A 15,220-nucleotide genomic window follows, 5' to 3' on the forward strand; every position below is an offset into this window, starting at 1 on the left:
AGACCTTGAAAAGAACTGTGTGCACTGTGAATGCAAACATGTGTTTAGTATCTTATTAGTATCGTATTTTGGAATAACTATAACTTTATACTCTTGCCACAACTGTAAAGCCTCGGAGTTGCTTTGTTAAATTTAAGGAGTTAATTCTAATTTTACTATAGATTCTGAACTCAACAATGTCTTGACTGAAGGTTTGCCACTACATAACAATGGCTTGACCTCAGCTATCTAAATGTGTTCAAGCAACTGTGAAGATAAGGACATAACTATGTACATTCTGTCTTAATTATTACTTAAAATAGATTTTATCACTGCGTTTATTGCTGTTTGTTAAATAAATATGAGTTCACCTTCAATTCCCCTCAGTTTATTATTCTGTTGAATTGTGGCTTTGCAGGTTCTGAGTTGAGTGTTGTTCAGTTCACCATGACAGAAGTACAATGTACTGCAGTACAAAGTCTAAAACCCACTCACACACACAAACACAAATACTTGCATACGCCAGGCTCACATTATATCTCTGAAATTCCTACAGATTTTTTGAGTAATTCTTAATTTTTTTGTACCTTCCAGATTGGTGTTCAGGTTGCTATTGGTTTAACCCTGTCAGATAATTGAATATACTGACTCCACTAGAGGCAAATAAATAAACAATCCATTTCAAATTGTTTTATTTGTGTGAGACATGACCCACTATCTGTTTTCCATTAGGTCTTACAAAGAATATGTTTTTTTTGTTAACTGCATGGTTCCTGATTAAAATGTTTGGACTTTATCTCATCATTGTAATTATTTGAAACTAATATGTGGTGTAGGTTGATAATTTCAATTAATAGTGTAAACTTGGTTATTTGCTAAAGTAAAACTGAAATCACCTTCTTGACACATGATAGAATTAAAGACTATAGTGCAACTAGTTCTCTGTCCTCCCACTCTCCTCTAACTCTCTCATGTCAAATACACTGTACAATTAGAAGAATTAAAACATAGTAGTCCCACTTGTACACAACATCATACATTAGTAGTCAACTAGAAAAACAGTAAACACGACCACATGTGATTAAAAAACGTCTAGAAGTTCAAAGTTACATTTTATCGTTTTACATGTAGTAGCGTATTTTATCTCCTTTACTCGGCAGACATTTCAGACTGTTATGTATAGAAAAATCACAAAGTTCACATTTAGGACTCTTCCAAGAGAGCTGAGGAGCATTCAACAAACCAAACAGTTCCCGTTTTAAGTAGCTAGTTAGTCACACGCGGCATGAGATTAAATACGCAACAGTTTGGAAACACCTCATGCAAACACACAGAACATTGTTTCTGTCCTTCAGAGCCGCGGGGCAGCGACTCTGAATGTAACCCAAAGAGTTTTGTTGAGAGTTGCTAATAGGGGAGGAGGGTGGACTTTGGGATCAGCTTGCAGAGGGGAATAGTCCATCCTTATGTAAAGAGAAGCCGGGGGTTTCAAAAAAAAAAAGGCCCTTGGTTGACTGAGAAGGCCTCAATAGTTTGGTCCGGGGATTGCAACTCAAATGCAACATGTTTAAACACAATTCCAGAAGAAGTAAAAAAAAAAGAAGCTTTTTCCGAGCAAATTAAAAAGAAAACTTGTTTGATGCCTGGAATGCAAAAGATTTTTTTTGTGGTAAAATCTTTTCTTTTTTTCTTACATGGGAACCCAACAAAAGTAAACCTGTGGTAATCATCACTTTTGGTCTAGTCTGTGGTTCTACATATGTCCATGTGGTGTTTTAGTTGGCACTTTCAACATTAAAATTCAGGTAGCTGCTGAGTCTCTGGCATCTCTTGGTTAAAAACTTGTCAATGTTATTCTGGTACAGTCAACTGCATCCGACAGATACCGTCATTACTGAAGATTCCGCCTCTGTGATTTCAAATCTTCCTCTTTCACCATCTTTTTCCATCATTCAAAACAATAAATAATTAATCAAATAATTTAACCTAGATGTTTCTGACTTGACGAAGACCGCCATTTGTCATCTTTTTTATCAATTTTCTTACAACAAATGCCAATTCACGACAAAGACTCAGGCCACTTTGACTTTGATTGTCATTTCTGTGTAGGCTGAGTTTTTTTTTCCACTTTTTCTAACCTGCTGAAGACTTTAAAGTATTTCTGTTATTAGGAAGAGGTGGATGCTTCAGATTGAGCTGTTAGGGCATTTGATCTGACCTTCAGCTGTTTATTTATAAATCAGAAAAAGAGGAGATGGGCGAGTGACAGCAGAAGCGTCGAAAGGTCAGAGGAGGATAGAAACTATTTACTGATCTCAACCCCCTGCTGCTGCTGCTGCTGCTTCCTTTTCATATTCTGTCTTTATAAACATCTTCTGGCCTATCTTGGGTGGAAGACAATATATTAAGACAGTAAAAGACCAAAAGAAACATCTGGAACAACTGCTTGCTCTTTAGTAATACGGCAGAAAACACCCCATGGCCTTTGGGATGCTGCGGCTAAGATGTCTGCCTCTCTGTCTCCATTCAGTCTCTCTGTCTGGCAGACTGAATTTCTATTGTAAACATTAAAATTCACATTAGAAGTAAAAAAGTTAAATGAGCATGTTTGTGTATGTGTGTGCATGCGTGTGTGAATACCCAAATGCATCATCATAATGCCTTTGTTAGTGAATGTGTATGTTTCCTGTATACATGCACATATGACATGAATGTGTATCAATCTACACATTGCGCTGTTATTTCACATTCAGTGTTTTGGATGAAAAAAAACAGAGTCAAATGTATGTCTTCAGTCCATCCCATGACTTCTATCGCCCCTCAGAAGATCTCAAATACACACACAAAAAGTCCTAGTACAAAGATGTCTGACATTCCTTTATCGGTAGTCTTGTTAGTAGATGTTGGGTCAGTTAAGTTGGAAGTCTGATGTCTATTCTTCAGGCACAAGGAGCAGAAGCTCTAGTGTGAACACTAGGAAGTGTCTCTGGGGTCTTTTTAAAGCTCTTTGGTCAGGCATATCTACACCCGGGAGCTGTTAGATACCACAACACTTTGAGACAGCAACTAAAGTCTGCAGTAAAACAGAACTAAGGTTCCATGTTAGCTTCTCTTCAACAGCAAGTCTCTCTTGAAGAAGAACAAAAAAACATTGTAATTACTCGTGGCCTCCTTACATTCCTTTGGTTTGTTATCAAACGCAGCTACGCAAACAGCAAAAGAGGAAGCAAGCAATTGGCTCCTGATTGTGTCCGTCGGAGACAAAAGAAAATGCAGCTGTTGGCTGAGTCAACAATGTCCTGTAGTTACCATTTTTACCACACGAGGCCAGTGTTTCTTCATGAACAAACTTGACTCCATTCAAAACAGCAGACTGGTATACCAAGTACAAGGGGGATTATCAGTTGAAATGTCTTCAGTATCCTTTTTACTCGTCGATCTTCGTTGTTGGAGTAATAGAGGCATGATGTAAAGCAGTGGTGATGGGTAAGGCAGCGCTCCTGGTGTAGCTCCTGTGTTTATTTTGACCTGCAGGAAGAGAACAGAAGAGGAGAGAAAATGACTAAATCCCTTCTATTGCTTTTGTATAGATTTTACGGTTATGGAAATGTGAAGCTCTTAAACTGCAAATGTTACAATATGAATAGAAAGCATCTTCAGCAGCAGTAATGTGTCAGTACAACCACATTAAAGTCTGACACGTTAAAGCTAATGAAGAAGCGCAAAGGTTTATAATGAAATGCATAGTGGTGCATTTCAACAGTAATATCCATGATGAAGTATTTCCTCTGGCAAACAAACTCAACTACATAATTATGCTCAATGAGGACATCAGAAACACTTGTCCTGTGTGTTTTGTAGAATATAATAACACTCAAGAGGCAGCTTAGCACCTGCATGGGCTTACTTTCCCCTGTAAAATTAAGAATTTTGCCGACTTTCAGTGTTAATGACTGTGCTTTAAGAAAAGATTATGTAACCCCCGAAAAAAACAAGAAAAACTCCAAGGCATTCTGTTTTAAACAATTGAAATGCTTATTTTCATAGCATGGTAATCCCTATCCAAAGAGCATCTCAAACCTTTTTTTTGTAGTCTGGATAGTACTGCTTTGAATTCTTTTTTTTTTTCAACTCAAGCACAAACAAACTATTACTCAATTTGACTGACTCTGTTTTCCTGCTACAGCATCATTTTGTCTTGAATTCCCCTGAGGCTTAAAGTGGCTAATTCTCCCTAATGTTGTCTTATGATAATAAATGGAAGCAGTGCTTAGTTATTTTTTGCTGAATAATGGACATTACTGAGTTAGTCCCCTGGCTGAATCTCCACACTCAAAGACTCACCGACTTTGAGGCGGTTTCCTGGTAAGTGTGAGTACTTAGTGCTGTCCCATGGTGAAAGCCTGAAGTGCGAGAGGGCTCTGATGCTAACTTCTCAACGGTAAATTACACCCTTTCTGTAAGTCCCACAGATATCTTCAGACATTCACGTGGAACTTAGTTCATTGCAAACTTGGTAATGTGAAAGACGTGATCGTCCAGCCTCCCACTTCATATAAATACATGTTTGTATATTGAAGCAGTATTCTATAAAGTCTTTTGGGAAAAAATGAATAATTTTTATCGAAGCATGGACGTGATGGGAAATAGCAAAGCAATTACATTGTCAATATGTAGCCTAGTTGACTCCTTTTTTGGTTATTTATAGCATGTTTGAATAATTGCTTGGGTTTTCAGTAAAATATTTACAAGTATTAATATTTATATTGTTTATGACTTATGATAGTGTGCTTAAATTGTGAAAAACTCTAGTGAAAGAAATGCAAATACATGCTAGCGGTGTAATTTCTTGTTATTATATAATAGTGTGTTTGTTTCCGGGCAACATGATGTCAAAAAAGGGAGTGCCGTAACTAGTTTTTTTCCCCATCTCAAACCTGAATCACACACTACCCACCTGAGGTCATTAAAGTCCATGAGGTGCTTAACTTTTAGGGTGGAAATGGAAATCGGGACTATTCTCTGCTGGTGCTAACTTTACAATAGCTCAGCATTTTAGCTAATGTTAACGAGATGTAGTTAAAAAAAAGAACGTTTCATTTAATCATAAAATGCTCTGTTGCAATATTTGACATACTCTTGGGTTTTTGCTGTTACAGCCCTCCATCGTCTGTTATTACCAGGAGCTGATGTTGGCTACTTTCAGCTAACGTTAAAAAAAAAAAAAGTGGTTTTATAACAGCTTAGCATTTCAACTAGTTTGCAAGGGGAACTATTTTCAGGTGTGGTGGTTTATCGTTTAGCATTCTCCTTGTAGCTGCTGAGGCCATTGTTCAGAATATATTTTATTTTTAATTAAAGGGAACTCTTTGCAAAGCTCTAAATTACCTTCATTGATACACATGCATCCTGGATTCACTATCAACATTTAACAGCTTCTTAAACAAGAGCTTACTGCAGAATTAAAGTATCAGTTGAGGGAACAATGACAAAAGACATTTCCGGTGAAAACATCATATTTCGGCTCTGCTACATGCTTTGGGGGATTTAGCATTCATTAAATGCATAAGGACAAACAGATGCTTTGTAAGGTCAAAATTGAGTTGACCCCAAGGTGGGCTTTTTTCTAGAACAATTCTTTAAGAGGTAAATGTTGTGAAGCTGTATCTTTGTGGACAAGTATTGGTGTGTCTTGTGAGGAACAGAGAGCTATCCATTGTGATGGTACTGCTCATGCTTTTTTATTGGTCCCTCTGGCCAGAGCCAATAAACACCAAAGTGAAGGGACAACAGCTGGGGAACAATGATAGCATATTGATGATGTTTGTGTGTGTGTGTGTGTGTGTGTGTGTGTGTGTGCGTGTGCGTGTGCGTGTGCGTGTGCGTGTGCGTGTGCGTGCGTATGGATATTTGTGTGCATAGTATGCAACATTTACGAGTGTGTGCTGATTGATGTGCGTGTCAACTTTATGTGTGGTCATGCTGCAGCTAATGTGTGAGTGTGTGTTTGTTTTTGTAGCCATTATCTTGGGGGTCGATGATTTATGATCTGTGTTATGACTTCCACAGGGGACATATAAAACTACAGAGTAGCCCTTTATTGCCTCTCTTCTTTGTTTAGGTCTGAGTTTAATCCATCACTCTAGATTTATTTTTCCTCCAATTCTGCTCTTTCGACTTTCTTCTCTGCTCTATAGTCTCTCTCGCCCATTTTGATCTCAACCCCTCCTTTATAAGCTCTCCCTCTCTGTCCGTCTGTATCTCTCTCTAATTTGCTCCGGCTCTTTTCTCTAATAAAAACAAGTTATCGATCACCTGTCTGCTGCACATCAGTTGAATCACCATTTTTCTGGATTGTTGTTTGTTACAGCGGTGTAGCTTTCCCTGTAATGCTTGGTGCTTTCCACAATGCCAACTGAGACAGCGAGATTGATGCGGAGCTGTCTGAGCCTGGACGCAGCCTCACTTTGTGTTATCCTATTGGCTCAGCAGTCTAAGAATAGCTGAAGGGCCCAATGAAACTGGTTGTAGTTTCAAGAAACACACGTTTAAAGTCCAATATATCCTCTAAATAAATAAACAAATCGTAGGCTCCAATACAGGCAAGAAGGAGGGTGTCTTTTTCAGTCAATGTGGTTTAAATAGCGAATTACAAAACACAGCTTTTGCAAGAATGACACCAAGGATACAACAGCTTTTTCACGCTTGTATTTGCCACTTGTAAGGGAAGTGATAAAAGCACTACAAGCTTGATAACAGATAAGACCTTGGGCTGAAGAATGTAAGCTGTTATGTTATGCTGAAACAGCGACAAAGTGCTTAACTCTTCCTCACCGCAGAACTCAAGATAGGATAGGATAGTACTTATCAAACACAGAAGATAGTTATCCTCTGAACACAATATTCTGTTGATCATGGAGTTGAGTATAAGCTAGTGTGACCTATCAGGCCCGAGGGTGTGGGTCCTCATTCACCAATATCACCAATATCTTCATAAGTCTTTTTGTAAATTTCTTAAGACAATTCTTAATAAAAGTCTTGGCAGATTTATGAAGCTGTTCTTAAACTGCTGAATTGTTCGTACCTGGGTTCTTAAACTGATGTACAATATGCCATGTCTTTGGAAGCAGGACGCTTTTGCATGGTTTTCTAATAGCATATGGGCATGAAATGGCATGTCAATACTGTAAGGTAATCATTGTTATGACGGTTTACCAGACCAACCAATCCAACTTTGAGTATTTGAGCAGTGGTGAACAGAAGTTAAGGGATGGGCCAGCCACTTTTGCATCCAAAAGACGTGAAGGAAAAAGCTATTCCAGCTCTTTATGCTGTGACGAGAGGGAAGGTGGAGGCTGTACTCAAGTCTGCAGAGAGAGCTGTACTCACCTGTGATAGGTGGACTTCCCCTTCGTGACATCTGCTGCTCATTATATTGACAAGTGGGAAATACATATCTACGCGCTACAAACTAGGGTGATGCACAGGACTCACATTAGTGGCAGGAGTTTTTAGGCAATAGAAGCTGAGTGGAAAGGACCCGGTGTTCTCCTGAGTTGTGCTACTTTGTTGAAAAATGCTGCCGTAATCAATTGCAGAGGCTATCAATATTTCCTGTCAAATAAGACTCCCAGCACACAATCACTTTATGTTACACCATTTCTCAATCCATTTGCAGCGTAAGGAAAGGGGAAGCATATCTACTCTTTAACAAAACCGAGGAAATCATTTTTTTAAATCTTTTACAACACTAAACTGCAGTGAATAAATACATTAAGTCCCGGACAAGGGGCATTTTATATTCTTCACTTTATCATATATTGTGATGTATCATTAAATGATTGTCTTACAATACATCAATTACCGCAGAATCACTGTATCTTCTTATCATGCTTGTAGTGGGCCATGTATCCAGGGGCGTGTCCAGGTTTTTCTACAGGGGTGGCCCAACTGGGGCACTGACTTATGCATAGTTTAGGATTTTTAGGGTGGCACCTGGGGTGGCCAATCAGATTTCAAGGGGGGGGGGGGGGCAATGCCACCCCTGGATATCCTTCTAGACACGCCCCTGCATGTATAAGTATCGTATTTTGACGTATGATATCATACTGCATCGTATTGTACTGGGAGGTCCTGTTTAAGTCATACATTGTTGTGTAATACATAGATGAGTTTTACGATTAAAACTGTATACTTATTATTACAAGACGACTAATACTTACATGTACATGGGCTGTAGTTGAAGATGAGATGTCTTCTGAGGCCCCTGGTAACCATACGAGTCAAACCCTCCTATAAAATCAACTGCACAAGAAGAAAAAAAAAAAACAACAATTAGTAATAGTGAACACTTTTGTAATTATCAGCTGGTAGCCTCCCACCACATATGATTCATTAGATTAGGCCTCCTACACCTACAGCGGTCTCAACAGTACATGTTGTACCAAAACCAGCGCCTCTATTGTCCTGCTGTCTTAGAGCTAGTCAGAGTTGGAGGCACATAACAGCTTTGAGGATAAATGTGGCCGCAACTGTGTGAAAACCCTGTAATGCAATTTTAGGAGGAAGACTAGGAGTTATGCAGTGCTATATATTTATGCCTTGAGAATACTCTTAACTCCTAAATTATCTATCTCCACATATTCCCGCGCAGAGGAGCTGCCAGCAGGTGGTTTCTTTCCTCAGACCGAGGCAGAGAGCCTGGACATCTGAAGAGAAGAAGCAATGATATTTTCTTCACTTTGATGTTGTAGAGCTCATAAAAGGGTACTTCCTCGCCTTGATCAGCAGCATACTTCCTTATTTATTTAGTGAGATTTCATACATCAAGTACAATGTGGAATTTGGCTGTCACTGCAGAGATGAAAGTAGCTATAAGTGAACTTCAAGTCTGCAAGAAGCAGGGATGTACGTCCAAACACAGTCAGGCAATTATGTTTCCGTCCATTGGCTTTGATTACACTGATTACTTTGATTATACGTGCTTTCTTAAAAATACCATAAATTACAAACATGCATATGAAAGGAGCTGTTCTGTATTCACATATTTAGAAGATGAGAAGTTGGTGTAGTGGATTTCATACTGCAACTCTTAGTTTCCAGGAATAGCTTGTGAAATTTGGGGAAAAAGAATACACATCATTTGTTTTCTGACTAAGAGATAGATGAAAGTCTCAGTAAAAATGTATCTGTACAAATGTAAATACAGCAAGGAAACCGTCATCCTAGTTTAGCACAATTACTTAGGGCACAAGTATCTTGTGGTTATTTCCAGTTGCATTAGGCCTGAAGAAAGGGTTAACAGCTGATCTCTCTCAATCTCTCTCATATATGTCTTAGTTTGTCCAAAGTCCAAACGTAAAAAAAAAACCATTTGTAATTTTACAGGGATTTGAATAATCTCCTTATTCTTTATTTTAAAATGCTTACAGCCTTGAAAGCATAAATGACAAATTTTAACTAATTTGAATGGATTAAACAAAATATAACACAAAGATTAGATTTAAAGAATATATATATTTGACAGATTTCTACAAAAAAATCAAAAAGCCACATATAAAAGTATTAATTTGTACTCTATATGAAGTTAAATAATTGGCACACGATTAGAGTTATAAAAAGATACATTTGTAGTTAAGTTAGGATTTCCTTACACTAAGTGTAATGCTAAACTAATTAGCTGCTGTCATGTACAGATATGATAAGTGTCTTCTCTTTCAGCTCTTTGCTTTAAGGAAAATAAGCTTTCTAAACTAAATGGTGCAGTGTCCTCTTAAAGAATGCATAAGTTCATTCTGTCATTCAATATTGAGACCAAAGAAACTCATTTTATTTCTGTAAAAATGAAACCAGGGATGATTCTGCTCTGTTTTTATAACTGTGCTCATTCCAGTGACTGGTTCAAGGTATCTGCCCTCACATGCCTTTCCTTTTTAGAGATCTAGAAATTCATTGCAAGTCACCAAATCTTAGCTTTTCTGTTTTTACACTTCACCCATAATCCTCTTAATGCATTCATGTGAAATTTTGATTCCACCCCACACCAGGACCACAGATGATCTTCTTTGTCTACGAGCAATTTTTTTTTTCTTTTCCATGACTGCTGCAGCACTGTGATGCTTTATGATCATCTGGCTCATTATGGCTGTTGAGGCAGACAATGCAGAGAAAATCCCCTGTGCTTGATGTATTTCTCCTTTGTGCGGGTTCTTTTGTGGAACAATGGCCCCGGTGTGAACAGTATGGCTTTCCTGCTGATTCATGCTGCAGTCAAATAGTCTCAGCAGAGCGTCTGCCATGCTCGACCCTTTGAACACGAGAGGAAATGGAGCCTCTAACCTTGTCAGTGTGCTGCCTATCAAGCTGTGGCGGCCCAATTTAAAAATTCACATGTTATTCATGAGGCTCAGGTTTTTTCCAGTGAGCGTGTAAGACCATCTCAACGAACTGAAGCCTGAAAACCAACAGATTAACGTTGGAAAAATAGTCAAATCGTTAAACCATAAGTGTGTTACTATGTTATTTTTCAGTTGTGAATGCTCAATAGGAGCAAACTCTTTCATGTAAAATGGTTATTCATGTGTGTATATTTGCATGTTTGTCATGTTCGTATTTGTGATAATAATCTTTCTGACACATCTGAGTCGCTGTGAGACAGATAATACTGACAATAATGATTCATCTCCCACTCACAGACACAAGCACATACACACAAACACACATTGTACACATGCACAGAATAATTATCAGAGTAATTAGCTTTCTCAGCAACTCAAAATCTTCATCGGTCCTTAGTGAGTATTAGCTTCTCCACCCGAGGCACATTTCCCAACGAAGCTCCCTGATTATTATTTAGTCTCCCACACTGCTTCATCCACAGCCACAGTCGCAGGAGAGAGTGTTCAGCGGCACAGGGATAACAATGAAGGACCCCAAAATAATTCTGGAGGAAATCATCTTTCTGTCACATTGAAGTGATGTATGTGACATAACGCCACCACTGCGTTCTTATTCGTTAGGCCTTAATAGTGGCCTGCAACCTCAATTTGGATGCTGATTTCCTCTGATGGCATTCGCCCCCTTGAGAAGGAGTGTGAAAATCACTCATGCTGCTAACACCATTATGGCTCATTTGTGAGCAGTTTGCATGTTTTACCTCAAGTCTGTGTTTGTTTCCAAAGAAAATGTAGGTGAGCTGGGAGGTGTAAATTACCCGTAGGTGTGAACGTGAGTGTGAATGTTTGTGTCTGCATTTGTTTGCTGTCACCTGCTCGATGCGTGCAATGATCCGCCTTACAAACCCTTTGAACAGCAAAAACCACTCACTAATGAGATGATTTTATAGTTTGTTGACAAGGCATGGCGGTCAAATTTGTCTGAATAACTTTGTTGAATAAGTATTGAATATGATGGCATTGAATATGTTTGTATGAAGAAGAAGAAAAAAAGAGTTTAACCCCCCCTATAAAAATCTAATGTGCCTCACTAGGACTATGAGGATGTAGTTTGAACAGATCTGATTGACAGTGGTCAGGATATTACCTCACAGCTGTCGATATGTTTTGATTAAAGGCAAGGTAGGTTTTTATTTCTTTTTTTATCTAGCATGATTTTGAAAGTAGCATTTCCTCAGACCATCTACACCTACCCCCTCCCCTCTCTGTGCTCCCTCAAAAGCCACGGCCCTCACTTACATACACGAGGGCCTTTACTCATTCAGCGGTCAGTAAACACCAAACTTTATCATAACACATAACATTTAAAAATGGCCAATGACAAACTCACATTATAAACGCTGTCGGCAGTGACGTGACACATAAGGGGTAGAGAACGAGCCGTGAGACAGAGTGGTGTGATTGGTTCATCAGATTGGTACCTCATGGCAGACATTGCTTTAGGTTTTTATGACCGATACAGATGACCGATTGTCTTTGTTCAGAGCAAATGAATGATTCGTTTCTGTCAGGACCTAGAGACAATCTAAAATCTTCAAAAGTGTAAAAGTGGAGAAAATGACCAACCCTGTCTTTAAACTCTGACTGGTGCACAGGAATGTGGTACATTGTGACATGACTTCCAAACTGAACAAAGTTCATTTAAAATCAACCAAAAAAAGCATGAAAAAAAACAAAGTAAAGAATCATAGTTAACTAAAGTTGCTCTAACTTTGACCTAAATCAGAAAAAAGGTGTTTAGTGCACGACATTATCGGTCATGTAAAGAAGTCTAGTAGTAGTAGTAAATTAATAATATGATTAAAAAGAGCATATTTTAAGCAGGCTTTTACATTTCCTTAAGCACATTAACTCTTACATGGATAGTTTATTCCTCTTCCTTTATTGTAAGAAATAGTTTTTGTCTTCCCTTTTTTTCTGGGTGAAAATAAAGCAGGATTGTGCAGCATCGAGAGCCAGGGGCCAAAATATTGCAGTTAACAAAAGGCCAAAATAATAACTGTTGGACATTAATAATTTAGACACGGAACAAGTGTAATTGTAGGTTTCCTGTCAGTGCAAAGCTTATTAAAGAGATGCAGTGTTAATAAATCCTAATAAATAAATAAAGAAGGCGGGAAAGAGAAAAAGTTGTCTTTTCCCAGCGCCTAGAACTATTTCCACCGACGCAGCATGCATTTATTTCCTGTCAACATTTATGTGTGAGCAAACAGCATCCTCATTTCCGTGTTGAATGAGACATGCTTGGGTATTGATCCTCCCGCAGAACGGCTGCTGCTACTTAAATTGAATATCTAAACTGATGGCCTCAGGTAAAAGGGCTCATTCACGTTAATGCTCACAGCCACACGCTGCACTTAAGAATACAACCAGAACAGATTTAACGTGAGGATGTGCCTCATTATCCTGGTCTTTAACCCTTATAACACATACACTCTATTCTGAATTAAAAAACACTGGGTGGTTGTTTACCTCCCAGTTTATATCTATGTACTAATAAAAGATAGAATAAAGAAATAAAATGCTCTCACTGACTTCTTTCCCTATGACTGTTCTTCATGGTGGTTAAAAGTTGCAAGTATGTAGGTGAGACTTTGAATGAAAGACAACTTTGATCTGGCATGAGTCTCCTCTTCTTCCTCCTCATCTTTTTTTTCTCTGAGTGCTACAGTAAATGAATGTGCTGCTGGCTGCAGGCGCTGGAGACTACAAGTTTCACTTTGTGTTCTGTCTGTGGGTCAGTAAAGGCCCCTCAGTTCAACACAGCTTCATTTAACACAGCTGCTTTGTTACCAAGAGACTGAAACCAGAGGAGAAGCTGGGGAGGACGAAAGGAGGAGAGAATACAAGAAGTGTAGACTGAAGTCACAAGTTTGTTTCATGTCTGAACTCAGAAGCACTGCAATGTTTTATCTCGGATTACTTACTGATCAAAAGTCTCTATTTTACAACGTGGAATATGAAGCCATGGACTTTGGTATTTTACTTTGATATCCAACAGCAGGCAGTGAGCATGTGTGCAAGTGCATGCGTGTAAATGTGTACTTACAGCTATCCTCTTCTTCTGAAATGAGCTTCACCACATAGCAGGCGTAGATAAACCCCATCAGCTAGACAGAGAGAGCAGAAACAGGAAGTGGATTATTCATCTGTGATAGATAGGTAGATAGATAGATAGATAGGTAGATAGATAGATAGATAGATAGATAGATAGATAGATAGATAGATAGATAGATAGATAGGGCATAGACTTAAACAAACTGTAGGAACAAAGGGAAAACAGGTGGTGATGTAAGTGGAGCAGAACAGCGCCATGGTATTTTGCTCCAGAATAGAGCACTTGAGTCTCTCTCTCACACACACGCACGCACGCACGCACGCACGCACGCACGCACACACACACACACACAGAGTCGACAGTGTCTCAGTACCCATCTTCAAACCTTACAACCATAATGAAAAACAATTGTCAGACTTGTGTCTCCATTACGGTGCAGCAGGTTAATATTAGTGAGATTGTGATCACTGACATAGAATTTTCAGCTCCCTCTGTTGCTTTGGTTTCACAATTTCAAGGTAGATAGTTCCATATTTAACCTGAAGTCGCCACCCACTGTGACTGCGCAGAGATGCACCTCAGGTTTTTGTCCCTCGTGGTGGTCTCACCATTCACAATTCTGTAATTCTACAGATTTATCCTCCCAGAAATGGACTAAGTCTTTCAGCGCTGTGACTCTTACTAATAAAGAAAGCAGAATTAAATGTGTGTGTGTGTGTGTGTGTGTGTGTGTGTGTGTGTGTGTGTACGTGTGCGTGTGTGTGTGTGGTGATTAGACAGAGCTAACAGTCCACACCAGTAGAACACCTTTGCTCTCTAATCTGCTCTCCCATTGGCTGTCTGTTTCCAGGGCGACCTGCCAGAGGCAGCCTATAGAAGCAAAGATGGAGGAAGGTGTGGTCAATGTAAGGTCGGCTTTTTCGACCGGATTACTCCACAACAAAAGATGACTACAGACAGATAAAGAGAGAAAGCTCCAGGTAGACAGTGTTGGAGGTGTGAATGTGTTTATCTGAGGTATTAAACTCCATATTACCTGAATAAAGAGGCTTTATTGATCAAATAAGACTCTAAAAAATGACATTGACCTGGTTTGTATTCTATTGACTTCATGGAAGCATGCCAGCACACACACATCCAAACACAAGGACGTAAACACACAGAGAGCTGCAAATGTGTACGACTACATTTAAGATTCAGTGTATATCTCAAGGTCCTGACCTCATTTAGTCTAAATAATGTTCAGCTCCCAAAGTGCCTCTTCCAGGCCTTCGTTTCTCATACTTTCTCTCCCCGTTTCATCCTACTCCCTCTCTTCTCCACTGTTTTTGTTTACTAAATGTTTATCCTTGCTTTCTCCCCATTTCCATTGCCAGTATCAGCACAAGCATCAACACTGATGTGAAAATCAATTTGGAGAACATAGAAGGGCTTTATTTTTTAGCTAATAAAGTTCACTGGCTAAACGTCTCAGTTTTCACACGCATCGACCTCAGTTCAGCGGAAAACCTTATTTTTTTTTTTTTTTTTTTTTTTAGGATTAAGATGACCTAAAGTAACAAACTGCCTCTCCTCTGTGCTTCAGATGAATGTATTATTTTCTTAGTATTCACATAAAGGAGACTTTGAATCCAACAAAGTCAAAATGTTATTTAAGAGGCTTCTGAGAGTTTTCTGTCACATGCAGTCAAAGCTGAAGCTGTTCTGTCTTCCGCAGGCTCATTGCCTA

The 15,220-nt window shown here is 38.9% G+C and overlaps 1 protein-coding gene across 2 annotated transcripts in view; it reads right to left on the reverse strand.

The window, feature by feature from the left end:
* Positions 1 to 654: 654 nt before the first annotated feature.
* Positions 655 to 15,220, reverse strand: part of nkain2 (sodium/potassium transporting ATPase interacting 2) — a 78,683-nt gene continuing 64,117 nt past the window's right edge. The window contains exons 5-7 of one of the 2 annotated variants that reach the window (XM_020642044.3): positions 13,483 to 13,543; positions 8,202 to 8,283; positions 655 to 3,507 (exon numbers count right to left, since the gene is read on the reverse strand). In XM_020642044.3, the coding sequence (XP_020497700.1) occupies positions 3,498 to 3,507; positions 8,202 to 8,283; positions 13,483 to 13,543 (153 nt within the window). In that variant the 3' untranslated portion in view covers positions 655 to 3,497. Of the gene's footprint in view, positions 3,508 to 8,197; positions 8,284 to 13,482; positions 13,544 to 15,220 lie in introns of those variants that run through there. The other variant, XM_029278938.2, reaches the window with a different exon arrangement.

This window comes from Labrus bergylta, chromosome 15, assembly GCF_963930695.1.
Source record: "Labrus bergylta chromosome 15, fLabBer1.1, whole genome shotgun sequence".
NCBI lineage: Eukaryota > Metazoa > Chordata > Actinopteri > Labriformes > Labridae > Labrus > Labrus bergylta.